Here is a 27253-nt window from a genome sequence, read left to right on the forward strand (position 1 = left end):
AACAAGTTCCAGGAAAAGATCAAACTTTAGAGAAATGTACTTAGGATCTTTTCCTAGAAGGCAAAATTAATCTGCCCTAATTTTTGTTTACACTAGATAGTATGGGTAATATAAATTCTGCAAGTGTAAGGACAGCATTTGTTGTATTGGAATCATAGAGCCGGGCAGGAACTCAGGGATAGCCAAGCTATGTCAGGCTTAGCTTGGAAAGCTAGTTAGGCCCAGCTCAGTATTTAAGTGAAAGCTTCAGCTTCTTCCTTGTTTTCTTTAGGACTCTGTTTTGGATGCATTAATTCTGCTTTGCAATCTCAACAAGGAATATGCTTTCTGGGACTTTTACTGCCAACCTGCATTGTTCACAACAAGAAAGAACAGTAACAAACTGCAATTTACTAAACTTAGTTGTCAATATGGGCTAGGTTTGCTTATAAAAAGGGACTTGTCATTGGAACTTCTTGACATATTATTAAGGCATGTATTATTCCTTGTTCTGGGCTGGGGATGCTCTCAGTGGTGGGCACTAAAGAATTTTAGGGAAAGAATCTCTTTTTTTTTCACAATTACTTTCATGGGATCACTTCATGGAATCAGAGAATCACAGAATGACTTAGGTTGGAAGGGGCCTTAAAGCCTATCCACTTTCAACCAGTTGCCACGGGCAGGGTTGCCAATTGCTAGATCAAGCACTAGATCAGGCTGCCGAGGGCCTCATCCAACCTGGCCTTGAATGCCTCCAGGGATGGGTTGTCCACAGCTTCTCTGGGCAGCCTGTGCCAGGGCCTCACTTCTTTTTAAGACCTTTGTTACTGAGGGCAGGCAGCGAGCTTGGGAGACTGTCCCAGTAGTGACCACTGGCCTGTACCCCTGGAGCCACCATGACACCTGCTTAGCTGGGTGGTCCACCAGCAAACTGATGTTTTGCTGTGCTTGAATCAGGCACAGTAGGAAATCAGGTTCTATGGCAATAAAGATGTACCCAGGGCCATGAATTGTATACAACAGGGAAGCAAAGAAAACTGCACCACAACAGCATGTTTGGGAAACTCCCCAGCCAGCGCATGCCAAGCCCCCCCTTACCGCGAGAACCCACCTATTCCTTGCAGCGCTCCAGCTACCATGCTCTAGCACCATGCTCTGCTCACTCTGTGTCTGCTCTGTACTGTATGGTTCGGTACTGTACCGGCTGTGCCTTTAGCCTGTATGCTCCTCGGGACAGGGACCTGTTATGTGCTTGGCACACTTCACCTATAGTACAGCGCCGTGTACTCCAGCGCTACATGAATAATAAATAAAAAATAATAATCGCATCTCCAGTTGTTTCCTCTGAGTTTTTTTCTAGGTGGCAACATAACATTTCTATTCATCTCACTTCGCTTAATTTTTGTTTGTAACTTCCTCCATAGGGACAGCTCAGTGATTTCAGGAGAATGTAGCTGTTTGTTAGAAGAGACAGAGATTGCAAGGGAAGGGGGCTCAAGGTAGTAATGAGATGGCAGCGTCCTGGCAGCATCTCTGTTACAAAGCAGCCAGAATAGCTTGGAAGCTATGGAAGAGTTATGTTTAGAAGCTGTGTGCCATTTTTAAAGGTCAGGGAGCTGATTTGACTATTTGAGTAATGATTAGTTGGCAAGATAATCACTGCATGGATGAGATCAAATGCATTGGTAAACCATTCCTGCATGCTTACTAAGGGGAACTACGAAGGATGCAGCTCAGCAATTATCAGTGTTTCAGTCTGAAATCACTGCATGAACATTTGAAAACTGTGAGTCCTGAGCAAGGAAAAGGGCACATGTTGCTGAAAGCTGAGGACAGTATTGACAGTCTGTTCACTGGTTAGTGAATTTTGGTGGTTTTTATGGTGGGCAAAGCTTGACCTGAAGCAGGATATTGTGAAAAAAAAAAAAAGCCACACAATTAGCATAAAACATGTACTGAAGGGAGGGTGAATGGGAAGGGTGGTGAGGAGGAGGAGAAGGTAGAACAACATTTAGACTTCTTGTAACAGTGCCTTGTCTTCCATTAGGTTAACTATGGTTCAGTGACATTGCCTATCCTAAATCCTCATTGTAAGGAAGATCCAGTTAAGGCCAACAGAGAATAATAAAAGCTTACATCAATTTGTCACCAGTAGGGTGCCAACCTTTAGGAGGACAGACTGGCCAATCAAGTAATTAAACACTGGCCCTCTGGATATGTATTTTAGGACCTACAATTTCATATATCTGTCATCTCCCAAGAGATTGAATAACATTGGGTTGTTATAAAGGTAATTTTTGTGTTAAAAATTTCTTGCAATGCAGATGTCTATTAGCAACATAGAATAGTATACTGTACATCTGCAGCCAAAAAAACTGAACCACTTTGCACTGAAGTTTTCCAAAATATAAAGCTCTGTTTAGAAGCAAGCACCACTAGACAGACATGTCACAACACTGCAGTACAAGATGCATCACCCACTCACTGTAGTAGGCCCTAAGTCCTACCCCTAAATTTTAATACTTTCGGTTCCATATACGTTGTAACCTTCTCTATAAGTTGCTAAATTCTGGGTATTCTGCGAGGAAGTTGGGTTAAAAGTCTGTGCACTCTTTGCCACCTTCATTCGCTTCGCCTCTGCCCTGGACTTGTAACAGAACTCTATCAAAGCCACCAGCATTGCCAAGCCCAAGCCTCCAACCAGAATGTAGAAGACTCCAGCAACGTTGCTGAGACTCAAGGCACTCGTCTTGTCCTGGGGAAACAGAAGCGACACAGTTAACTCTGGCATCCAGACCCCTGCAGCACTACTACACACTAAAGCATTGCAAATAGAAATAAACAACAACGTTTAGCTGAAATTAAATGACCATTGTTTACATGCCTCTCACAAAACTTTACCTATTGGGATTTAGAAAATGCATTTTAAGCACCTACTTTTCCTGGTCAACATAGAAATATCATAAATCTATTGCCAGTATATCAGGATGCCATTGTTTACTTTTTGCCAAGGATTATTTCCGCTAGCTAGAGAATTAAACAATGACACATCCAGTCCTCATTAGGGGACATTTTAACACTGACATCAAACTGCATTTACACAAAGCTCTTTAAAAGCTTTGGAATCCAGAAATCCATTTACATTAAACAAGATTCTGCTTGATCTTCTCTAAAAGACAATTTTCACTTGTTAGTTTAAAAGATCCAGCCTGACTTTCTGCTACTTAAATGACAGGTAAAAATAACAAGTGAGGCTTAAGTTATTGAAACAAACGCATCTTCAAAGTGCACACTGTGCCATACACATCATCATATATTTGCCTCTTTCCTCTTATTGTATTTTGTTTCTATTTTATTCTAGATACAGATCTGGAACATGCCCATGGACTACTAAGGCTCTGCAGTTATACGATTTTATAAAAAGTGATTTATTAAACCTTACACAGTATTTATAATTTAGAAAACAATTACAACATTCTTTAGCAAATTAATAAATATACAACATCTGTTAAACAATCACCTTTTTAGACTTACTGTAGTAAATAATTATTCTACATTTCTCTATACTTCACTGCTTAGTTATGATTCACGTATGTTATGATTCGAAATCCATGTGCATTTTATAGCACGGTTCTCAAGGAACTCTCTCAGGATCGACTCCTATACACTACATTCTGTGCCTTAAGATACTTATAAAGCTTTATTCTTATGCAGACTATATAATCTTTACCTAAAGTAAGGAGAGTACTTAACTTCCAATTATAATTTGTATGAAAAATTAACTTATTCTCAATATTTGGGTTTAATTTAAAGAGGCACTATTAATTGTGCAGTCAGGAGACCAGCACAGTAGCAATTCCCATGGATGGGAAGAGGTGTTCTGGTCTTACAGCTGGGGTTCTGCTTTGGCTGTCTCTTTTCAGCTGGATAAGAGGATTCTGAATGCCTTGTACATGACTCAATTTCTCTGGTGATAATTGCTAACATGGTGCTTGGGAACAGGGAGCAGGCAGGGCTGGAAAGGATCTGATCTAATGGACACAGGGCATCGAGGCTTTCTCAGCCATGCTCTATCAGTGCTCTGCCATCCTCTTAATGGTTTTCACTCTTTTCTCCAAACCACTTGCAAGAAATAGCAAAATGTGTAGGGCATGGACAGTGAGCAGTCACAGCCCTCAGGCTGTCCTTCCAGGTCTGGGCATCACGAAGACGTGTCTGACTCCAGCACATAGGGCTGGTACTGACTGCGATGTACCAGAAAAATGCCTGCTTCTGGGCTTGTCCCCAGGGGAAATGTCAGGCTCCACTCCCCAAAGCTACAAGGATTACTCTGGGAATAGACTAGGGTCAATTCAAGGAGCTACAGAAGGCAGTGAATTACTGAAGACTTTCACTCCAAAGTTCAAGTTAGGACTTCCTTGGTTCCTCAAGGAACCAGAGACCTCCCTAATAGCAATCAGGCACAGCCATCCTCTGCACAGAGAACAAAGGAAATCTTAGTGCTTCCTCCTGTCTGAAAACAGGAAGCCAGCCAGCTCTGAAAGGAGAAGGCATGGATGGAGCCAGGCCTGCAGCTCCTGGGCAGCAGAGGGGGACAGAGCATCCCCCAAGGCAGGATGGAAAAATACAACTCAACCTGCCTCCCTCAAAAAAAACCCCTGCCTTATAACTCTTCAACAGCTGCCCTGAAAAGGTAGGAGGGTATTAGGTGATTTAGGGTGACTTATATTGCTGGAGACTTCAAAAACCAATAGTGCTTCTTTAAACTAAACCATGACCCCCATCAAGATGAGGCCAAGCCAATTCGCTCTGTGAGTGTCTACAGCTGCTTATTTTACTTCTAAGTAATTTTGTTCATTACTCCCTTTACTGCTTTGTGAACACGATAGTAGGTCCCGAACTGCAGCGACTGACCTTACTTCCAGAGTCCTTGGGTCCACATTCACCTTTATCGTACCACCATTTGTTTTTCAGCTTGTCTAAGACGCCTGCCTCACTGAGTTTCAAAACGGCAAGGTTTACAGGAGTTCTTCACGTGGAAAATAACATAAATAACATTATATATGTTATTTTATGTTATTCAAGTAAAACTACATAGAATCGCATTGCAAAGTGACAGAGCAGAGGCCACAGTGGGTGCTATGTCATGTACTGTTGGCCCAGGTTTAGAGACAGACATACGACCGGGACCTGCTCCATCGCTTTAGGTAACAGGCACATACTGCTGGGGAAGATTTGTAAATAAATGGTATGCAATTACTGTGAACCCAAAACTATTGGCTTAAACAAATTAACAACATAGCCTCCAGAGACATAATACAATACAATTGCATATATGACTAAAGAAACATATTGTGTTCCTTGCTTTTGATCCATTTGTGGTTTGCAAGCATACAAACTAGTGATATGACTTGGCCATAGCTATTTCATTTACTGCCCTCAAAATGAAGCTGGCAAGAGAAGGAGCAGCTCCTGCCGCCTGCCACCGCAGCCCTTGGCATGGACCTGCCCTCTCTCTAGGTGCCAACCGCAACTGCCCCGTGCCTCTGCTGAGATTGCCACTACCAGGATTGCATTTCCGTGTCCTATTCCAACATTTTTTTCAGTTTCAAGGCTTTTCTTTTGATCTCACTTATTCAAATATGTCCTTGAGGGGTCCCAGGTTGATTATTAATTACAGCTCAGGGTGTCGTCTCTTTCTTGAGGCATTTGCTGTGGGTGACACAATGGAATTCAACGTTAAGATGAAACCTAATCTTATGCCTCAAAGCCATGAACTGCTATGAGTTTATACTGAAGTTACTTACACTTGGTGAATAATCCCAGGTTGCTATGATAATGCCCCGCTTCACGTATTTGTAGCAGTTTATTTTCTCAAAATCTATCAAATGATTAAGCCTTATTTTCCATACATTTTGCTTTGAAACACTGACTGTTTAATTCTTAACGTGATAGGCATATAGTTATCTATTTATGTGCAGGTGTGCATGAAAATAGAATACATATAAGAGAAAGAGGCAGATAAACAGAAGCAGCATGTGATAGATGGGCTGCTCATGATAAGGGATGACGTAGAGACTGATCTTGTGTGTGCCAGCAGATTCCTGTGGTACCATTAATCTCTCATAATGCACCATAATCTGTATCCTGCTAAAATGTCAAATCATGAATTCAAAACTTAAAATAAAAATAGATAACCTGGTGCAAACATTAATTGCTATGGAGAAACTGAGTTGACTAAAGAAAGTATTTGAAAGAGAAAAGGGGCTTGTACTTACACTCTATAACTGGTTTCACTGGAAAGCACCAACAGTTTATATATATATATTTGTGTATATATTAACATACATATATTTCATCTACAAATAAGAGTTCCTGAAACTTGTTTGCAGCTACTAGCTTAAGGGATCCTGGCTTTCAATATCTTCTGGTTACTCTTTGTATATATTCATATACAATGTGAGATTCACCTCACTTTCACGTTCCAATCAAAAAGTCAGGCCTGTCCAGGCTTCTCTGTAGTTAAAAGAAAAAGATGGGTTTAGCTACCAATTTTAAGGGAGGTTGAAACATACCATCCAGATTTACTATTGAGGAGGCCTCAGTGTCACAGCAAAATGACAGTTTTTGACAGCTACAGTTGGGTGAGAAAATCCCCAGGAACTCTCAAGTGATCTCTTCAAATAACGGAAATGCTTCAGCCACTTTTCAAATCCTACACACTTAGATCATATGGAACACAGTGCTGCTGGCATGGATTTCTCAATCTTTTTCAGTATTCTTACATTTTGCCTTCAGGCTCCTTGGCATCAGGTTGTACAGGCTGAAAGTGGGATGTGCAAGTCCCAGAGGGAAAGAAGTAGGCAGCAGCTTGGGATGCTGGCATGTTGCCTGGCAATACGATCTTCTGTTTGTTTCTAATACAAGCATGAAATAATATTATCTGAATAGCCTACATTTATGACTTGCCATGCACTGGCACTGAGACGCATTTCAGTGCTCCCAAATCCCAGCCATGTGACAGGGCTGGCTCTGACAAGGGTTGGGGACATCTAGGTACCATTCTCATACAGGTGATCAGAGGCTTGTGAAGCTATTGCGGACTAAACTCTTTAAAGTGGTGTAATATTTAGGGCTCTGTATGAACTATCAAGACCAGCAGCAAGCTTGGACAAGTCAGAAGACAGATGTTTCCCAGCCATTTCTTTTCCCCAGCACAAACACTTCAGGTATATATAACCTGATACAGGCAGGGATTTTTTCTTTGCCACTGCAATTCTTTTAATGCTAGCCTTTCCGTACTGTCTCTGTGAAGAAACTCTCTGGTTTTCCTTTGGGAAAAGCAATCAATTTCATGCTTAAAATCACTGTACTATCAACAATAAATAACTGAATGCAGTGGCGAGCACAGATGAGGCAATTCATTCCTACTCTTCCCTGAAATAGCATCAGTCATGCGTCAGAGGCCAGGCTCTTGTTCCTCCTCTCCCCTATTCTTGCTGAAACTCTTCCTGAATCCCAGTGTAAATCAGCCAGGCATGATGGGATTAGTTCACTCTCAAACCAGTAAGTGAAGCCCAGCTGAGTGGCTGCAGATTTGAAAATGAAAGTTTTAGCTTATGCTTCTCAGAACACCAGCACATACATCTGCTTGCAATCAGAGGAAGAGATTGCCGGTGTGCTGATTTCTGGTGTACTTTAGGCTGTTTTGCCTGTTTTTACACTTTAGTAGGAGATTTTCAGCAGCTGCCATGGGAGATGAATGCCCACATCACTGTGGCCTTCAGGGCAAGTTGACTATCTAAGACATCTTTCCTTCTTTGAAAGCCTCCTCTCCAAATAAGCATCATTTTGATCATGCCAGTTGTGCACTACAACGTGTTACTACAGTGCTTACACAACTGGTTGCTGAATAGTCCCACTGACATTAAAAGGAGCAGAAATTAAGAATCAGTATGATCCACTGTACATGAGCAAGAGCAATCTACTTGAATCTTTCCCATCAAGTTCAGTCTTTTATACTCAATATTACAGCAGAAAATGACAGCACATATTTTTTTCTCTGTTTGTTTAGTAATTTTTGAATTATGAATGCAGGGCTAAATTTTCAACTAAAGTAAACTGGAAGAATTAATGGAAGTCAGTGTAGTTTTTCCAATGTATAGCCTTTGAGAATTACCCTTATTATATATATTTATGTAGAATCCATCTGCCCAAATTCATAAAAGGACAATATATAAAAAAAGATAACTACAAATAGCATTTATATATGGAGACGAGTTTGTCCCATTTAGCCACAGTGCAAAAATGCTATGATGTGATGTAGCAGAGGAGACCGTGCTCTTCCATATCTTGAAGACAGTGGTGGCACAGCCTGACCTGAGTGCAGGGACAGTGGTTTTCTACCTTCTCAACACGTCCTCAGTTGCCCCTCTTGGCATCTTCACAACTTGGATGTTCCTCCCATCCTGTCCTCCATCACTTCCATCACTCACTATTGGAAGGACTTTTAAGAGCCCAAGGCTGAATCTGGTGCCAGCAAATTCAGCAAAATCAAAGTGCCTTAAAATGACATTAATGAAGTTCTGAGCTCCTTGTGTACAGGACAATGAACGGGAAGTTATAGCATTTAAATTACAATGCTGAGTGATTCTGAAACCAGTACACAATTTTAGGAGATAGGGATTTAAAAAAAGTGATCATGAGTATGCTTTAGGAACTTTTCCATTACCCACTCAGGGCTGATCCATTAATTAAGTGAAAGGTCAGCCTCACCTGCTGAATGAAAAATAAGGGATGCTGCATTCTCCAGAGGCTGCCAGCAGAGACAGAAGGAAATCTTCACTAGCACAGCTCTGTTCAACCCAGAGCTTTATAAAAATCTATGGAATATAATGGCAGAAACTGGGTTTAAATAGCTCTCCGTGGATCAAATGGATTTGATGCTGGCATGCAGCTGAGATCAGAAGTAGTATTTTCAGAAGCACTCAAATGGATCTCAGCCTTCCCCTCCAATATGACTTCTTGCTGAGGTCACTAAGCCATGGGGGAATGCAATGCCAGCTACCCAGCTGGTAACACAGTCTTCCAAGGGAAACTGGAAATTGTGGTTCACACTATGAACATCGTTCTGAATTTTGGAAGACTGTTACTTAAAGGGAACAATGACAGGAGAGGGTACAGATGAGCTGTTAAAAGCTGAGTGGAAGTAGGAGAAATCTTGGTTTGCAGCATAACGCAAACCTTTTGAACTCTCATGAAATTCCTCGATTTCTGAAATCCTCTGCATTACAATGGAGAAGGTTATTCTGGGTTCAGACACTCAAGTCAGTCTCACAAAGTAACAGCATGGTTGACCAATTAAGACTCAGGTGCTCTGTTGCTTTCAGTACAAGAAGAATGTTCTTATTGTTCATCATTACAATAGGAAACCCTGTAATTTGGCCCAGAGCTGCTAACAGAGCTCAGGTTTTGATCTTACTAAATTTACACACAGAAAAGTGTATTAAGAAATATTTAGAGCTCCATTAACTTGACTGAAACGATCTTATTGACTTTAATTGATCAGATTCTACAAGACCGTCACTGAAGAAGGAGATGAGTTTTGTAGATGATAAATGGTTAACCAAGAGTTTCGCAAGTCTGAGTAGACATAGTTTAAAAACTAGAAGACCAGATGCTACTGCAACGCAGAATTTGAAGAGTAATGTGTACTCATCTCCATGATGTGTCCATTCCTCCTGAGCAAGGGTGCTGTAGGCACACGGTAGACCAAAATCACTGGGCTTCCTCTCAGCAAATACAGTTCTTACGCACAGGTCTGGCTTCTCTTTCCTCTGTGCATAGGAAAAAAAGACAAATGCTCCTGGCAGGCTGTCTGTTGTCCTAGGACCACAGGTTGAGCTCTATCATGTTCCTCATTCTTAGCTAGCAGTGTCTTGCCCACTCTATTTTCTACACCATCACGAAGTCCCACCTGTGTCACCTGTTTTCACTGACAACGCATTCCTACCTCTCTCCTGCATTCACAGTTCCTCCTAGTTTCTCCACAAACTGCACTCTTTTCTTTTCTCTTTTTTCTTTCTTCTGTCACTCGCCATCACACCAAACATGCCCCTCCAGAGTCTTGCAGACATTTTCTCTGGTCCAGCCCTGCTGCTCCCCTTGTGCTGCTTTGTGACTCAAGCCACCAGTAAGTTAAAATCTTTGGTTTGCTACCTAACTTTTACCTCATATTTCAACCACAGTAGGTTTGTGAGGAGTGTATTTTTAAGAAAATTGAGGTATTTAAATTGTAAGACTCCTTGCCTGTGACTTTTTAAAAAATTAAATGCCTCCTCCACTCCCAGTAATGCAAAAATTCAGGGTTAGGTGGAGCTTATAATAGTAGCAACATGGGAGATTCATGGTTCACGTGTCAGCCTTCTTAAAATACATTGGTGTCTGCTCCACATGCACATAAGTGCCGTAGAATCTAATATGCCTATGCACTTTGGAACAGAAAATAGAGACCATTTTTGAAACTGTGACTGCTGGCAAGCAGAGCGGTGGGAAAAAATAGGTAGAGCAGCAGGATCGAAGGTAAAGTGAAGAGGATTAGGACAGCAGTTCTGGGTGAGTGCAGCGCAGCCCAAGGGGTGGTCCCTGAGGCCAGGACACAGCATGAGAGAGCAAGGGGTCTAAAGGAGGAGAGAAAATGGAAAGAAAAAAATATATGTAGGCAACTGTAAAGGGAGCTACATAAATTGTGTATGACAAATCTGCCAAATTTAATAATCTGTGTCTGACTAGCTCTATGCCTGCACAGTTACCTTGTGCAGTATTCTCTTATATATTGTTCACACACAAGCACATAAGTATCAATACATGCTGCCTGGCACTGAAGGGGCGTTTTCGGTATCTTCATCGTCCTCTGCTACCACATCTTCCAGTTTCACAGCCCAAAAGGAAGCTGTGATGAGGCCATGAAGAAGTGGCACTGACCATGTGGAAGATTTAGAAATGAGGGAAGAATAAGAAGATGTCATTACCTAAAGTTCAGAAGTGGTGAAAGGCTGTGAATCCCACAGCAGAGATAGCTGTAAATTCTGGGAAATTTCTGTCTCATGAATTCTGCCAAGGGAACCACTACACATTTCTGTTTGCTGGTAAGATATCATAAAAATGTCCATGCAAAGATATTTCAGCTGAAATTTTCCCACCCATTTTGGCTACTCATGAGAAAATCACAATTGGTACCAGTTTTGTTTGCGTGAGTGTAGGCCCTGCACTAAATTCCTGCTAGGAGGCAGTCGCACTGATTTGCACTGTTTTTCTTTACTGTCACTGAAAATAATTTTGAGGAGTAACGATATAAGTGGAAAATAAGTCTGAGCTGGTGTTTGCTCCCGAGGATTTCAAGCTGCTTGTTCACAAGAGAAAGCTCTGAAAAGGCTCATCATGATCTCGAAAGGTGCAGATTTCCGAAAACTGGCAATAGATCTCACTGCAGGGAATGTTTTAAGAGTTCCCTTTGGGATGCTTAAACAAATGCAAATATTTTTGCTTTGACAGTAATTGCATACACCTAGATTTCAGCTGCAGGTGCCGGCAGTGCCGTTATAGTGGAGAAGCTATTTCAGTGCAGGTTAAATCCCAGCAGATGCACCAATTACTTCACATACTGTTTACCCGCTTTTGGTGACATTGAGGCTAACCTTGGAGTCACCTCCCCCGCTGCCACATTCTCCTTTGTCGTACCACCATTTGTTTTTCAATTTGTCCAAGAGGCCTTGTTCATTCAGTTTTAAAACTGCGAGGTTAACAGCATTTCTTGAAACGATAAAACATATTTTGTAAGAAACTGCACAGCTGTTAAGATGTTAGAAGGAATGAGGACTTAAGCTGTTCATAAGCTTGATCCACACACTAAATAAACCTCTCATTTCCATATTTCAAAGCTCTTTGCGGCACACATAATTGTAGTTACCTTCAAATATGAAAAATGTATTTCCTGTATAGAAAAGATTTTCAGAATGGCTTGAATTTTAACAAGAAAATTCTATCAACCAACCAAAAGAGTTTTTGCTAAAATGATGATAAAACTCTGTCTGGAATTACAAACAATTTACAGAGATTTATTTGAATCTATATTTAGAAAATTTACTTAGCATGGGCCCGGGTTTATTTCTCAATTAGATGGGAAAAATTCATTCCCATGTCCTGCACAGGCCAGACCCAGCTGGCTTAGGCCAGGCCCTGTCGGTTGCTACACCACTTACAGCTCTGACATATAGTAAGTAGTGTGATTCCACATGGCTTTGGGCATCCTAGTTCTGGTCTGGGGCTCCAGAGGCAGCAGTGAGAAGGATGAGGTGCAACCGAACCCAGTTAGCAGCGTGCATGTTGGCTGCTGGCAATAGGAAATGATGGGAAAAGTTCCTGGGAGAAATGGCATCACATCCTTGAGACACCATACATCTCCAATGAAAGCAAAGTATTTGTCCTGGTAGTTTAACTACTGCTCTCCAGGGACAAGAATAAGTTGAGAAACATGGAGGTTTCCTATTTGACTGTGTTAAATACTGTCTGTCTGAAGTTTCAGTGCCTGCTCTAAGGACATCCGTACATTTGACATGCAGGTTAAAGAACAGTCCCATTGCCTTTGCACAGTAGAGGCTTAGCTGAAATGCAAGACCCTGGGTCTCGCTTTGTCCCAGGGACTGATTTGTCTCTGTTCCCTGGGAGAGCAGCTTGATTCCTTCAGTGCTGGTGTTGGAGAGGAAGCTGGACATGGAGGACATCTCCCATGGGGACACCTGGAGACAGGACAGCTAGGCAGAAACTCAAGCACTAGGAAGTCCACACTGAGCCCAGCTAGGTACTGAGACACAAGTGGGTGTTTAGGACATCCTGGTGACTTCTCCTTGAAGGGTCTACATGCAGTGCACTGTCACTGCATGGAATGTGATTCCTCTATTACTAGCAGCACAGTGACACAGGCACACAGGCCAAAAGGGGCTCCATGACACAGTGCCCTCTATCCCGAGTTTAGTGCTCTTCCTCCAGGTGAGAGAAGCATGACTTTGGGTTCATCCAGGTTTTGAACCCTTTCCAACATGAAGGCTAAAGAGAAGCACCATTTCTATTTGACGTGAACTTCAGGCTGTCAGGACCGCATGGAAACTCAGGCAAAAGAAGGACATGGCTGGTCCTAGGATGGGGCTGCTTCTGCCCATGCTTTGATGTTTTCCTTCTGGTGTTCAGAGAGCACTGAGATTGGATGGCAGAGAGCAGACACCAGAGATCACCATACAAACCCTGTGAGGCACCTAGATTTAGTACAGGAGTTACAGTCCCTATATGGCATTTTAAAATCAGTTGACAACTAATCTGTCAAGGAACTTACACATTTCCTGAGGAAGCTTTGCACGTTTAAGAGTATAACTTCCTATCATTGTTACTAACAGCCTCAACAGTCATAACCTAATGGTACACAACTACATCAATATTTATCAATAATTCATAATAAATAACACCTCTATTCCTTTTTCAAACATCCATAGTGCTCCCATGCCTATCAGACGTGCATTGCTTCTCATGCATGTCTGCCCAGGCTTGCCTGTGGATATGCAGAGACATGGAGCAATGGCATCATATCCTTGAGACACAACACATCTCTAATAGGAGAGAAGTATCTGTTCTGGTAGCTTAAATACTGATTTTCAGGGACAAGAGAAATTGAGAAACATGGAGTTTCTCTCTTAGAAGCTGTTTAATACTGCCATGATCTGCCTGTCAAGCAAGAGGTGTATCTTAATGACATCTTCCTTTCATCAGTTATGAGATGATGCAACACCTTCAGAGCACTTGCAGAAGGTCTGGGGAAGAGAGATCGCCTTGGTGACAGGAATCCAGCAGACCTTATGGCACCAGAAGTCAGTGGGGATTGTAATTCACCCTCACTGGAGATGGCTGGTCTCTTGTCCATGAAGATCCCTTCTGGTGTTAGAGTGGAAATTTTTATTTCCCTCATTAGGAGAGTTATTCTTGGCATGCATGTACAGACTGTGGTATTTCACAGCTCATGGAGCGGAGCATTCCTTTCATCACTGACCCTGCTTGTGGGAGCAGTGTCAGCTTTAGGACATACCTCCACTGCCTAGTAACAGCTTTTCATACAGCTCCTGCTGGAACCAAGACAGATCTTCACTGTCTGATCAGGAAGTCTGGAAACAGCTTTGTGTAGAACTAACCTTACCTAGTATCACTATTGTTATATTTATAAGATATTTTCATAGAGAGAAAGTAATTGTCTGTCCCTGAAAGTGCAAATGAGAACCCTAGGCTGTTGCAGGACTGGCATCAGACTACTCTTTGTGGATAAAGCTTTAAGGGAATTTAGCAGCCAGGCTGACAAATGTGATTTTGTATAAGTGCTCTAATTACAGTTTGCACTCCAGAGAGAGAAGAGAAATAACAAAATTGGAATGAAGTTGTTCATTTGTCCCTTTTGTTCTTGGAAGCAATTGGTTTTGAGCCAATTATATTTACTACAGACTTTTTCTACTCAGCTTTTAGTTTCAGAGCCTATGCTTTTTGCCTCTTTGCCCCCTTCAGAAAGACAGCAGTGTGGCTAGCCCTGACACTTAATAGCCACCTTTCTAATATAGTAAATGTAAATTTCACTTTTGAAAGGACTTTAGGACTGAGGCATAAATGACAATTATCCTAGAAACACATTTTTTGACAAGGATCAACACTACTTATTCAGAAAATGGCTTTAGTACGTAGCTTGAGCTGTCTACAGAGTCAGTATCAAAACTCCTGCCCCTTTCAAGGGAAACCAGACCAAGGTCTAATTTAATGCTGTTGTGTCTAATTGTCACAGTGGGTAGCAATAACATAAATAGCCACCTTGGAAGTACTATAGATGCAGGCAGGAGTGATCACTCCTGTGAAGGATGAAATGCATCTCAAGGAACATCACTAATGCTCCATTCCATGACTCACTAAAGCACAGTCCTGTTTTAAGACAGACTGGAAGTCCCATCAATCAGTCTATCTGTAAAAGCATCTTCATATTATTTCCTCTAAGCTACATTTTTTTTTTAAGTAAGAACACTAAAGCTCATTGCATTAGACAAAGTTCTTATGCTTTCATAAAACTTATGAAAGTTTTTATTCAATCTTTATCTTATTTTGAGTTGATTTTTCAGCCCTGTAAATATCTTTAGACTTCAGAGTTTTTCAAGCTTTTCAGGTTAATGTCTACTTTGGCCTTTTACATGGCTATTTAAAGATGAATAAAAAACTTCTAGGCAAATTAGCACTGTCTTCTGCCCAGTATCCTGAATGTCAAAGTGAAGAAATTCAATGACGTGTGGATAAATGGTGGGAGTAACTACAGTTCTCTTAAGGTAGCCAAATACTTTGTCATCTAATCAGGGACATGCATGAATGGACAAGTGAGATTTGTATCTTATAACAATATAAGTTTTCATGTTTATTTTCAATTTTGGAAGGGGAGAGCTTGCCAACTGTTTGAATTTATCTTTCAAAACATTGAAGATTATCAAGGAAAAATTTTCCACAGTGTTTTAGAGAAGTTGCAGCTGGTTGATAGTAATACTAGAATAATAAATAAATAAATGAAACCCATTCATGAGAGGGTTATTTAGTTGGGTTATTAGCCATATCCATAGACAGTTTCACAGCACAATAGAGAAATGGAAATAAAAAGGATGACAACGTAAATGTGGATTTAGCTGCAATAATTGCTCTGAAATTAAACTGTATTGTTTATAAATGTAACACATTATTGTCCTCATCGTGTCTAGTAGGCCATGTAAAAACAGGTTAGTTTCACACCGCTTTCTCTGTTGCTTTGTTATACAGGTCCCCCTCAATATATGGGAACAATTTCCTTCTGGTCAGCAAAACACAGAGAACAATGCTGTATCTTGCATATAAATGCTCTAATTGAGACCCTGGTAAGTGCACTGGTGACTGCATTGAAAATTATATACCTGAGACCTCAGAGCCAGGCTAGATCACTCATGATCTTCCTAGACAGTGCTTCATTCTGCCACAGAGGTAGGCATTTTGAGACTTGACTATCGGTGGCAGAAATGTTGTTTTTTAAATGATGTCCTTTCATCATTAAAAAATAGGGCTGAATCCTCAGTTCCACACTTAGGCAAAACTGCCATAGAAGAACAATTTGTTTATCAATACAGGAACTGAAAGCTCTGCAAGAGTAAGAGTTTAACAGTAGAAAGTCGGCAAGTGCTTTAATAATTGAGTCTTAATCCTTCCTGTCACTGCACAATCCTGCATTTTCTATTACCCAGAAGAAAACAGAGTCCTTGTATGCAAATGTCACACTAATTCAGCCCAAACTGCAGCCCTCTGCATTACACTGAATCCTCACTTCACTTTTACGTGAGTGCATGGACAATGATTTCAATGTATGGATCACAGCTTTTTGTAGGCTTCCTACAGATTTACAGTATGAAAAACTTGATGAGAATTAAATCATTCTCACTCCATTAAAATCACTTTCCACCTCCTCATAAATAAATAGTTAGAAGCTGTTTAAAATGCTAATCAATGTCACTTGTTTTTAAGAGCCTACTTATGCCACCTGCAGATATGCTTTTCATAGTTAGTAGAATATAAAACTGCACAGAAAGGCGACAGTGCACCTACACAGCCCTTTCCAAAATAACATCTACGCAACTGGACAGAGATAACTTGTCTGCTACCCAAAAGAATGACAGTATGGTGCTTGCCCAAAGCCCTGGGAAGCTGGCAGAGAGGTTTGCTTAGACTTCCAATGAGTTTGGGTCAAAAAAACAGTTAACAGACAACCCGTCTGTTGGACTTCAGTTTGTATAAAGCAGTCAGGCAGGCATAATGCGCAAACACTATGGCACACAATCCCATGGTACCCCGTAATTACATGCTCAGCTGGAGAAGGGGTTGATACAGACACACAAAGGTCCCTACACCATGAGGGAATGAGGCAAAGACCTGAGCTGGGGACCACAATAAGCAGCAGAGAAACACAGGATGGCTTGTGTGGGAAGATCATTCAGTTCCAACTCCCTGCTGTGGGCAGGACTGCCACACACTAGACCAGGTTGCCTAGGGACCCATGCAGCATGGTCTTGAACACCTTCAAGGATGGGGCATCCACAGCTTCTCTGGGCAAGCAGTGCCAGTGCCTCACTGACCTTTGAGTAAAGAATTTCTTCCTAATATCTAACCTAAATCTCCCCTTTTTTAGTTTAAAATTGCTCCCCCTCACCCTATCATCATCCTATCACTACACTTCCTGAATCAGGAGCGAGCACTGCTGAAAATCTGAGGCAGCCATAGGGGAATAGCACAGGAGAGGGCACCAAATGCTGCCCAGTGCACTGCTAGAAGTATCTATTTCAGCACCACAACTGGGCATCTGAAGGAACCAGAAATGAACACATGAAATGCATCCTTCATGGTAAGGCCAAGCCTGTTTTCAACCGTCTGATCCTCAGAACACCAACACGTTGTGCTCTGAGACCTTCTTCTGAGGTAGAAAAGGATCTCTCCTGCCTGATTAGATTTGAACAAGTATCCATGGTCTCAGCCACAGCTGCTCCCCAGATTCCCAGAAGCACAGTGGTTGTGGGATGGCTGGAGAGCACATCCCTTAGCACTACTCAACACCACCTGCAGAAGCCATTTGGAGAGTCAGCCGTGGCCTAAGCACATTTAGCAAACAGACTTTCTCCACGAAGCCAGGTCACAGAATACCCATTTTTGAATAATAAATGGCCTAAAGTTACATACAGGTCCCCAGGTACTCATGACAACAAAGGCAGAATCTCTGCTGGGAGCATTTAATAGCCATTTTTTAAGCAACCAGTAGAGTTTTGCCTGGGAAACTTAAATGTCTTAGCTATTTAAACAGGTTTGACATTTTCCTGAATCTCTTTCCTGAACCTAGACTCATAAATTCTGTGTAACTGCCACATTAGATGCCAAAATACTTCCCTGAGTGCTGGGCAGACTCTTGGAAAATTCTGCCTTTACCATCACAGATGGCGGCACTGCTGTTTTGCCGCTTAGCATTATTCTGGGGAGGTTGTTCACTTGAAATAATGAACAAGCAGGAAGTGTAAAAACAACATGACTCACTGAGGAGACTCTACACACACAGAGCCATCTTTGTTTAACCTTCAGCTGCATTGCACACCGTATCATCCCAGCACTGCTGCTGCCACTGCTGCAGCATACTGAGGCAGAAACACAGACCCTGACCATATAAAAGGCTTTTCTTAAATCCTTCTCACAGGGATTGGAAAACCTTAGAAATCACTTAGCTGCTTAGTAGTGACACAATGCAGAGCGATGCCACCTCTCTTTAACCTTAGATTCTTTAAACGTACAGCAAACTTCAAACAAATAATAGCAGAATTTTAAATTATTAAAGAACAGTCGATGGGCTAGATACAAGGTATGGACAAAATGGCAAAATACAGGGTTTTGCTTTTCATCCCAGTGAAATCCTTGACTAGTTTGTCATTGCAATGTAAGTAGTGACTGGCTAGAAGTGAGGACCAAGAAACAATTGTACAATGGGAAGCAAAGCCATGGAAGAGAATTTCACCAAAATAAAGGTTTTCCCTTTATCAAAGGGATATCATATCGAAGCCAGAGATGTGCTGGCAACTGCTGAAGCCTCTCCAGCAACTCAAAGACCACCTCTCTTCTGTGTATCGGGTTGTGATCCCTGCTGACACAGCCAGGCTGCTCAGCCTGAAGACCCTCCCTCAGGACACAACAGAGAGAACCCTGTGAAGCCCAATGACAGTATTTCAGTGCTGTGTGTCACAGTTACTCCCTTCTGAAGACCAGTGACCTTATTTTGGTGACATGAGGCACAGTTATTCCCTCTGCACCCAGCCCAGGTGGTTGGGAAGAGGAGGCCCCAGCTGCCTCACTCAGCACTGCCTGGCTGTGGCTGAGGGCCTGGCTCAGGTCTGTATGGTGAAATACAGGGTGCCTTGGTACAGCCTGTTTGTATCAGCTATTCAGATCATTTTAAATGGGAAAAAAATAAAATTCAACCTTATCAAGCAAAAGAAAGGAATATTCGTCCTGTATTCTGAGCTATTTATTTTAACCGTGTTTTGAAAAGTGCTGATGGCAGATCGTAACACCACACAAATGCAGTGCAGTTGAAGGGTATTTGACAATTCATCAAGAGAAATTAAGTGTAAAGCTGCATGGAGATTGCTGAATGTGCTTCATAAATTAGGAATGAAACAAGCACTCTGTTAATGAGGAAGATGTAGCCAAAGCTTACATCATTCCATACTCAGAAGGCCTGAAGGATCAATCAATAATGCAAATATTAAAAAAGGAAGCTAACTGCAAGAGCATTTTTACAAGAAAGACAGCTGAAATTTTAAAGACAAAGGGCCAACTTTGAAATCATGTTTTTTTAAACACATTCAAAAATTTATGGGAATAATTTTTGTACTAAGATTGATGAAGGTTTGCATGTTGTGATACTATTTAAATGAAGAAAATGAAGGACAGCACCAAACAGTTTCAGGTGTACCTATTAGTGCAAACAACATAGAGTCCTTGGCAATTGCTCTGATAGCTTGCCCATCATTTCTATTAAATATAGAACGACTAGTATTCAAGTTGAGAGCTTTCACAGTGATATTAGCTCTACTGCATTAAGTCTCTCAGGCTTTCCTGCCAAGATCCTCAACTGCTGTGTACATACTTCTCAGAGCAGAGACATGACCTGCCACCTCAGGTGAGTGCCTGGCTGAGCGCACATCAGGACGGTGGGGGTCTCTTCAGTCCCACAGTCCCCAGGGAGCTGTCTGCCCTGCAGAAAGCTACCTCTTACAGAAAAGCTATGGGCAAGCTGTGTCTCCTTGGCATCAGGCTGCATTATAAATTATCATTTATACATTATTTAAAAATCACCTGTTAAATTATATTTAAATCACCTCTACCAGAAGAATACCTCACAATTTTCTACAAATGCTATGAATGAAGTATTTTTATGAGTGCATATTTATTGATTTTCTTTTTTGGAGATGAGAAATTTAAAGCAGAGTTCAAATGCTTTCCAGTTCTAACTGATCAAAATAAGTATATTGCACTTTATTTAAGGTGGTTAATTTCCAGAGGCACTGAGTATTTACAGCTTCCATGCATATCCTAAATATGCAGCTCAGTTACTTCAACTGAGCTTTGTAGACAAATATGAACCAAACTTTGACACCTTGAGGATCAGCAGGAGATCCAATTAATGGGAGACCCACTGCTGCTAAAAATTGCCATAGCTGCTTTGAATTCAAAGAAGTTCTGACAATTTACTCCAGCTAGAGGTCTGATGACTGTAGCTTAAAATATTTATATAAATCAAAAGCTGTTTTGCAGTGAGATACTGCAATTACAGTATGCAAATGTTTCTTGGCACAAACAAGTAAATATATACTTTGCTTGAGTGAAAACAACAGCAGTTGACCTGGGAAGGCAACTCAGCTTGTTTCTCTGGTTTGTACAGTAAATATAAACAAGTAAAATTGTCCCTAGGGTAACTCCTCATATTGGTTCAGCAGATGCAGAAACACTAGCTTATCTCAACTCAGAGCTATTTTAATTTTCGCTAACTACTACGTAATCCTGTTCACATGGAGAAATGACACTTTTCAAAGGGCAGTTTTTCTTGCTGGTTTCAGCATAAGCAGGATTATGTGAATAGGCTGCTGCAGCCAACACCTGCAACTGAAAATACGTTTTAAAGGCTCAAGTGGGATTTCTCAGAAGTGTCTTTAGCACTGGTATAACTCAGCTTCCGTATGCTAGGAATTGCACAGTGGATAGCTTTAGCCCATTGCTGAAACCTCACTTCTGAAATGTTGGGAATCTTGAGCCCTTTACACTTCATTTATGTATCTTACAGTGCTGAAAGCAATTAAAATATTTTAAAATTGGATATGTTTAAAATGAGCATTTTTAAATACATGCTCCCAAATATATCTAACTTCTTTAGACAGAGTAAAAACTCACCTCTGGCACGGTCAGCACAAAGCCTTGTGCCTTTTCATACCATAGGTGAAGCAGATCTCTGCTCACAGTCTTTTCACAGCGGGGTTTTTGGATGCTGCTTCACCTGCCTCTCCAGTCACTCTTAAATTTAGAGGCACCCAGCTGAGAGAAAGTAGCAGCATTGGTGAGAATGGGTATGGAGTCTGTGGCAGGAGCACAGGATGCAAGTAAGTGCCAGGGAGTAAGGGTTTGTGGTGGGGCACAGCAGTGACCCTCTACCACATCTCATGCCCTACCTGGACCACACCAGTGCAGGCCTAAGTGACACTATGTTATGTTATCCAAGTGTATGTCATCCAGGCTCTTCATGCTACCCTATCTGCAACAAAAAGCCAAATGCTGCAGTTTACTGTCTGCACAAATTATCTGTTTGTTTTTTTTGAGTGGACAGCTTGTTTGCAGCAGGCCTGAAAGCACTATTCAACATTTCTGATGTTGGCCAGTAAATTTAAATGTGTTTTACATAATATCTTAGCTATACTTGTAAGGCATTCTAAGTTTGTGCTTCTGAATGTTCTGAATATATTCACTGAGGATGAGACCAGGAAAAATGTATCTCATTTGGAGGCAGTTCGGTGCTTACTGAAGAGAAATAGGGTATTGTTTCTTACACTCTAGAAAGTTTTTTTCTTCTCTATATCAATAAGTTTGATATCACTGGTAGATTAATATTGGCTATTAATATCACACACACTGGCCACCCAGCAAAGAGGAAGACTAGGGTACATCAAAAACTCCCAGCACAAAGTGGGTGGCAGCTATTTCAGCAGCTTTTAATTTTTCACTCCATCATCAACGTGCCCCAGGCAGAAATATTGTGCCCTCAACTGAGAACTTCACAGCTAGGAAGACCTAGCCCTGGGCTGAACCATCTGTCCTCAGAAGAAATGGCACTGTGACCTCCAGAAAGCCAGGGCTCACTGCTGACTCACTAAGAACCATGGAGAATAAAATCTCCTGTGGGATTCACTGTAAAAATTACTTTTCCTGATTCCTAACCACCACCATTTCTCAATGTGCTATACGATCCTATGTTTTCTGGGTAGCAAGACAGGTGATATAACAAACCTAAGATCTTTCTTTATGCACTATTGAGCTTCTGTGGCATTTTTGTAAACTGGTCCAAATTTGGCAATATTTGAAAAGACTGCACTATCAGACTTCTGCAAGTTGTCACTTAGGCTAGGCTGAATCTTTATAAACACAGAATGCCAATATGACTAAGAGGAACTACACTTAATTTTACACAACCTTTTTAATCTTTTCCTCTTATCCTATTCCTGGATTTCTTTCTTTGCAAGCAGCAAGATCTCAAAACAGTAACGGGTTACTTTAAGATGTGAGAGATGTTTAAGATTAAGAAATTGTAATCTGCTGTCTGCCTTGATATGCAGCAGAGTTTATACAATAAAATAATGTGAAAATTGAACTTTTCTATAAAATATCAAGGACTTTTCAAATGCAACCCTCACAAGAATGAGTAGATTGAGAAAACCTAACAAATCAAGGTAATACTGTTTATTTCAGGGGCACATAAGATGACAAAATAAATAATTTTTCACTTTTGGCATGCTGTCTCCCTTTCCATGTGTGTGTTGTTTAAACTACATCATCTAGAATTTCAACTATATTAAGATAAATTATATGCAAGCATCATGGTTTCAGCTGGGAGGGAGTCAACTTCCTTTATAAAGGCTCAAATAATGTTGTGTTTCCTTTTCCAAAAATATCTTTGCAATGCTAATCTTTACTTTTTATGAATACTTAGTCCAGTAAAATATTGTTGTCTTCAGTAACTTAGTTTAGATAGACAATAATTACTATTACTACTGCCAGCTTATTTATTTATCATTGTTTCCTCTACACTGAATTTAAAGCAATTTAAATCTTATACTAGTGACTGCTGCATCACTAGTATTGATTAGTACTACCTAAGTCACATTACATTATTAATTTTCAGGATTAATTATTATTTGCTTAATGTAGGTTTTCTCTGAAATAGAATTTCTATGAAAAAAAACAAGAGAATTTCACTTGTATGTCAGCATACTTTGCTTTCTCCACATCAGGAATGGAGGAATTGCTACACATAAAGATGCATGACTAAGCATCCATGCACATCTTTTTCACAGACTACATCACTGTCAGCACAGGGCCTGTTTCCAGTGAGCATCAGTCTTTCTCCTGTCTGTTTGGACTTTCAGCTGTCCAGGTCTAACCAAGTCCCAGTCTCACCTCAGAAGTATGAAATGACTGTAAAGCTAAATACTGTCAGCATACTGTATGGCACTGAAAATGCTGTAATACAAACACTCTGCTTTTGTTGAGTAATTTTTCCTTGTGAGGACAGTAACCAGACATGGGAAAGATATAAGGGAAAATGAAGTTTACTTCTGAGGGAGTTCATTCACTGATATCAGTGTCCACAAAGGTATTAAAATGACATGGCCACCATGTCAGAAGCCATTGATAACACTGAGAAATTAGCTGATTTTTACTGTTGCCAAAAGCAGACAGTACCTCATGAGATCTGCATGGCTAAGATACTGTTATGAGATCTAAACTTAGACTGAGAAGAGCCATGAGAGATTTCTGTACTGCTACATGCTTCTTTGTGACTTCATACTGCTGTTCTTCAGAAAAAAAGGATTAGAAGGAACGCAACAAATGGAAAGATCCCTGCTAAGAGATGGTTTCTTAAGCTTTGGTCTAATTACAATGCAAGCACTTTGAAGTTCATTATTTTAATTAGAAGCAGGGACTGGGAGAAACACAGGGGGTCCATTCCCCAGGTGGGAACTCTAGCTGCATCTGTAATGCAAACAATAAATAATACTGCATTACTTGAGCCTTAGTGAAATGCTGGCTTGTGTTTTGCCTAATGGTAGATCAATACCATACAAATGAAGCAATTACAGTTGTGTCATATAAAGCCTTATTTGGTCAGCAGCCAAAATAGGGATTAGCTGGAAGAGTTCCTAGGACTTTCTGTCTGAATATTATTGTAAAAGTTAATGGGGAAGATCTGATAGGCTGAGACAAACATAAACGGTGCCAGCAATCAGATGAGATGGCCAGCCCAATAACCAGTGTGCTGATAATTAAATTGCCCTGAAGCCAGTTGAACATCAGTCCAAGATCAGGTGAAACTGTCACACAAGGACAATCCAATCCCTTTGGCAACCAGCTATATAAATGTTGTGATCATTGGTACGGATATGCACACAGCAGAAAATGCAAATGCACCAGCACTTATAACCAGGTAGTACATGCACAGTCACAGGTAATACTCATACTTCTGATGTTTCAATCACAGGCAGCCAGGCTATAGAGAAAAAAAAAAAAGTTATGGAAAGATGGAAAGGATCTCCACAGTGGACAGGGAGATCCAGCTATTGCCCTGAACACATGCCCACATGCCACTCCTTTTTAGTAAAAAAGCTGGAGGGAACGAGGCCTGCTGGTGATGGAGATTTCTGCTGTTGCTTTCTAGAGGGAAGACAGAATAACGCGTGTTCAAAGACTGCTGTTTATAAGCCATTAACTAATTAGCCATTCCTACTGTTTTATCTCTAAAACTGTCTCCTTGATCAAAGACACCGAGAAATTTACTGTGAGGTTTCATTCTGAAGCACATACCTCCATGGGTTTAAGTTAAAAATGCCAAAGTCTGAAATAAGAACAGACTTTACATATTCACAGCACAGTAAACACTATGCAATTCATCTTCACTATCCCTCTAAGGTTGATGGGCAATTGTCATTACCCTCAATTTGCAAAGGTGAAATTGAAGCCATAAGGTGAACTGACCTCCTCCAAGTCTCCTGGGAGATGGGAGCAAGATCACGATTAAGCTCATCAATCTGACATGACTTCCAGCCTCATGCTCAGTCAACCACATTTCATTGCCTTTCAGAAATCTTTGGACCTTCTCAGGCTAGAATTTATAGAATTTAGCCTTCTGTCCGCGCAATGAAATCATTTACTTTCTAGAGACAGACTAAGCTTAAACAACCATGCCTCAATTCCCTCAACTCAGTCTTTAACCATGAAACATTTCTGATTTTTCTGCACACCCTGCTGAAAGTGAGGGACAGCCAAACTGAGGGCTCTGACTCCCTCAGTAAAGAACTCACTATTTGACCCCACTGTTAGGTGTTCCACAAAGCTTATCAACCACTCAGAAATTCTATAAGGCCGCTTAGGAAGTTAAATGTTCCATGTGTCTCGAGAAAGAAGAGGTACAAAGCACTGCTGCTTGTTTTATCCAATTCACATACCCTTACTCTTTTGCTTTTCCAGCATGAGACTGGAAAATCGTCACTGAAGCCTGGTGGCTAGGAGCAGCTTTTGTACAAGCAGAGGAGACCAGCTACTAGGAGAGCATCAACAATTCTGCTCCATAAGTTCCTGACACTTTCCAAATAATCCTGGAATTCCAGGAGGTTGAATGTGATGGCTGGAGATGTTCAGTCTGTAATTGCCACAAAAGGAACACAGGATCACACAGACTGGGAGGGAGCATAAAATGTCTCTGGTCTGGCCTCCTGCTCACAGCAGGTCATTTCTGAGGGTAGGCAGGATGCTTATGGCTTTGCCTAGTCATTGCCTGAAAAATTCTGAAGATGGACAGTGCTCAGCCTCTTTGGGCAACCTTTACCACTGCTTGACTATCCTTATGGGGGAAAAACTTACATCCAGACTGAACCTCTCCTGTTTCATTTTATGTCCACTGCCTTTTACCTTTCTGACCTGCACTGCTGCAAAGAGCCCAACCCCATCATCTCAGTGGCCTCCTCAGAGGCACTGGAGGCCATTGTCAGCTCCTCCCCAAAGCCCTCTCTTCCAGGCTGGGCAGGCCCAGCTCCCTGAGCCTCTCCTCACACAGCACATGCTCCAGCTCCTGACCATCTTGATAACGTTCTGCCGAAATTGCTTCAATTTATTGATGTTTTTCTTGAATTAGGGAGCAAGAAAGGATGCAGTATTCTAGACATGGTATGAATGTTTGCAATTATTTCATTTGATGCCAAAATATCTTCTCTTGTGGCCTACAAATTGGATGAACTAAAAGCACTCTAATTGGAAACAACCTTGGATAATTGCCCGCTATCTAAAAGAGATGCCAAAAGCAGCAGTCTGTTTAATTATCTGTGATAGGAAAAATTCTGAAGTCTTCAAGAAACCCTGATGATTTTCTGTTCACTTTCAACACTTTCATAGCCTGAGTTCACATTATTTAAACTCTGCACAACTAGAACTAATTATTATGTGTGATTTAAGGGAAAAAACAACAGAACCAACAAACTCCTTATCAGCAGGTAAGGTTAGAATGTAATTAAAATAGTAACACATTGATTGAAACCTGAGGAGCTGGATCTTAGCACAGAGCATCTGAATGTGGGCTGGTCCCAGACATTACATACAGAAGGACATAATTTTTTTTAATTAAAACCAGCAAAGAGAAAAGCACCAATCTGTATCCTAGCTCTTGCTTTTTTTTTTTTTTTTGTGTGTGTGTGTTGCAACCAGTAAAAAGCTTTTGTGAAAAGTTTCAAATTCAAAATTTTTGTTGAAAATGCAAAAACGTGAAAAAAAATTGTGAAGGAATGTTTGCACGCAGGCACCTAACATGAGGGTGATTTAACTTACCCACAAGAAGCTGAAATATTCTGTAGGAAAAAAATTTACAGATTTCCAACCATATCCAGTGAGTTTTTCTGTAGACTCAGTTTTAAGATCCAAAATTGATCTGAATCACACAGATGAGACAACCTAAAATGCTATATAAAGAATTTCCACACTGATGTGGGCAAAATTAGTTGCCTGCATCTGTAACAAGGAAGCCAAACATCACATTCTAAATATAAAAAATCTCTCTTAAGGCGCACATGGTTGCAAATTTTGGCTTTAGTAGATTGAACCATATAAGCAATAGATTGGAATGAGACTAATATGTAATTATGAAGATGGGAAGCCTATCTATCCTTAAGGTAACAGATGGGCTGCCAGATGTTGGGGCTACTCTCACTTGCAGACTTTGGTCATCCCTGCTGCTCATAATGGAAGGTGCAAGGGAGTTGGATCTTCCTGAACAGATGCTATTCCTGGCCACATGAAAAATAAAATAAAAAGAAAGAGAGAAAGAGAGAAAGAGGGAAAGAAGGAA

The 27253-nt window shown here is 41.0% G+C and overlaps 1 protein-coding gene across 2 annotated transcripts in view; it reads right to left on the minus strand.

Moving 5' to 3' along the window:
* The window catches only part of GRIA4 (glutamate ionotropic receptor AMPA type subunit 4), a 221470-nt gene that overhangs the window by 4599 nt on the left and 189618 nt on the right, over window positions 1–27253 (minus strand). The window contains exons 14-15 of one of the 2 annotated variants that reach the window (XM_021380710.1): window positions 4894–5008; window positions 2600–2734 (exon numbers count right to left, since the gene is read on the minus strand). In XM_021380710.1, the coding sequence (XP_021236385.1) occupies window positions 2600–2734; window positions 4894–5008 (250 nt within the window). Of the gene's footprint in view, window positions 1–2599; window positions 2735–4893; window positions 5009–11675; window positions 11791–27253 lie in introns of both variants that reach the window. The other variant, XM_021380726.1, reaches the window with a different exon arrangement.

This window comes from Numida meleagris, chromosome 1 (assembly GCF_002078875.1).
Source record: "Numida meleagris isolate 19003 breed g44 Domestic line chromosome 1, NumMel1.0, whole genome shotgun sequence".
Lineage (NCBI taxonomy): Eukaryota > Metazoa > Chordata > Aves > Galliformes > Numididae > Numida > Numida meleagris.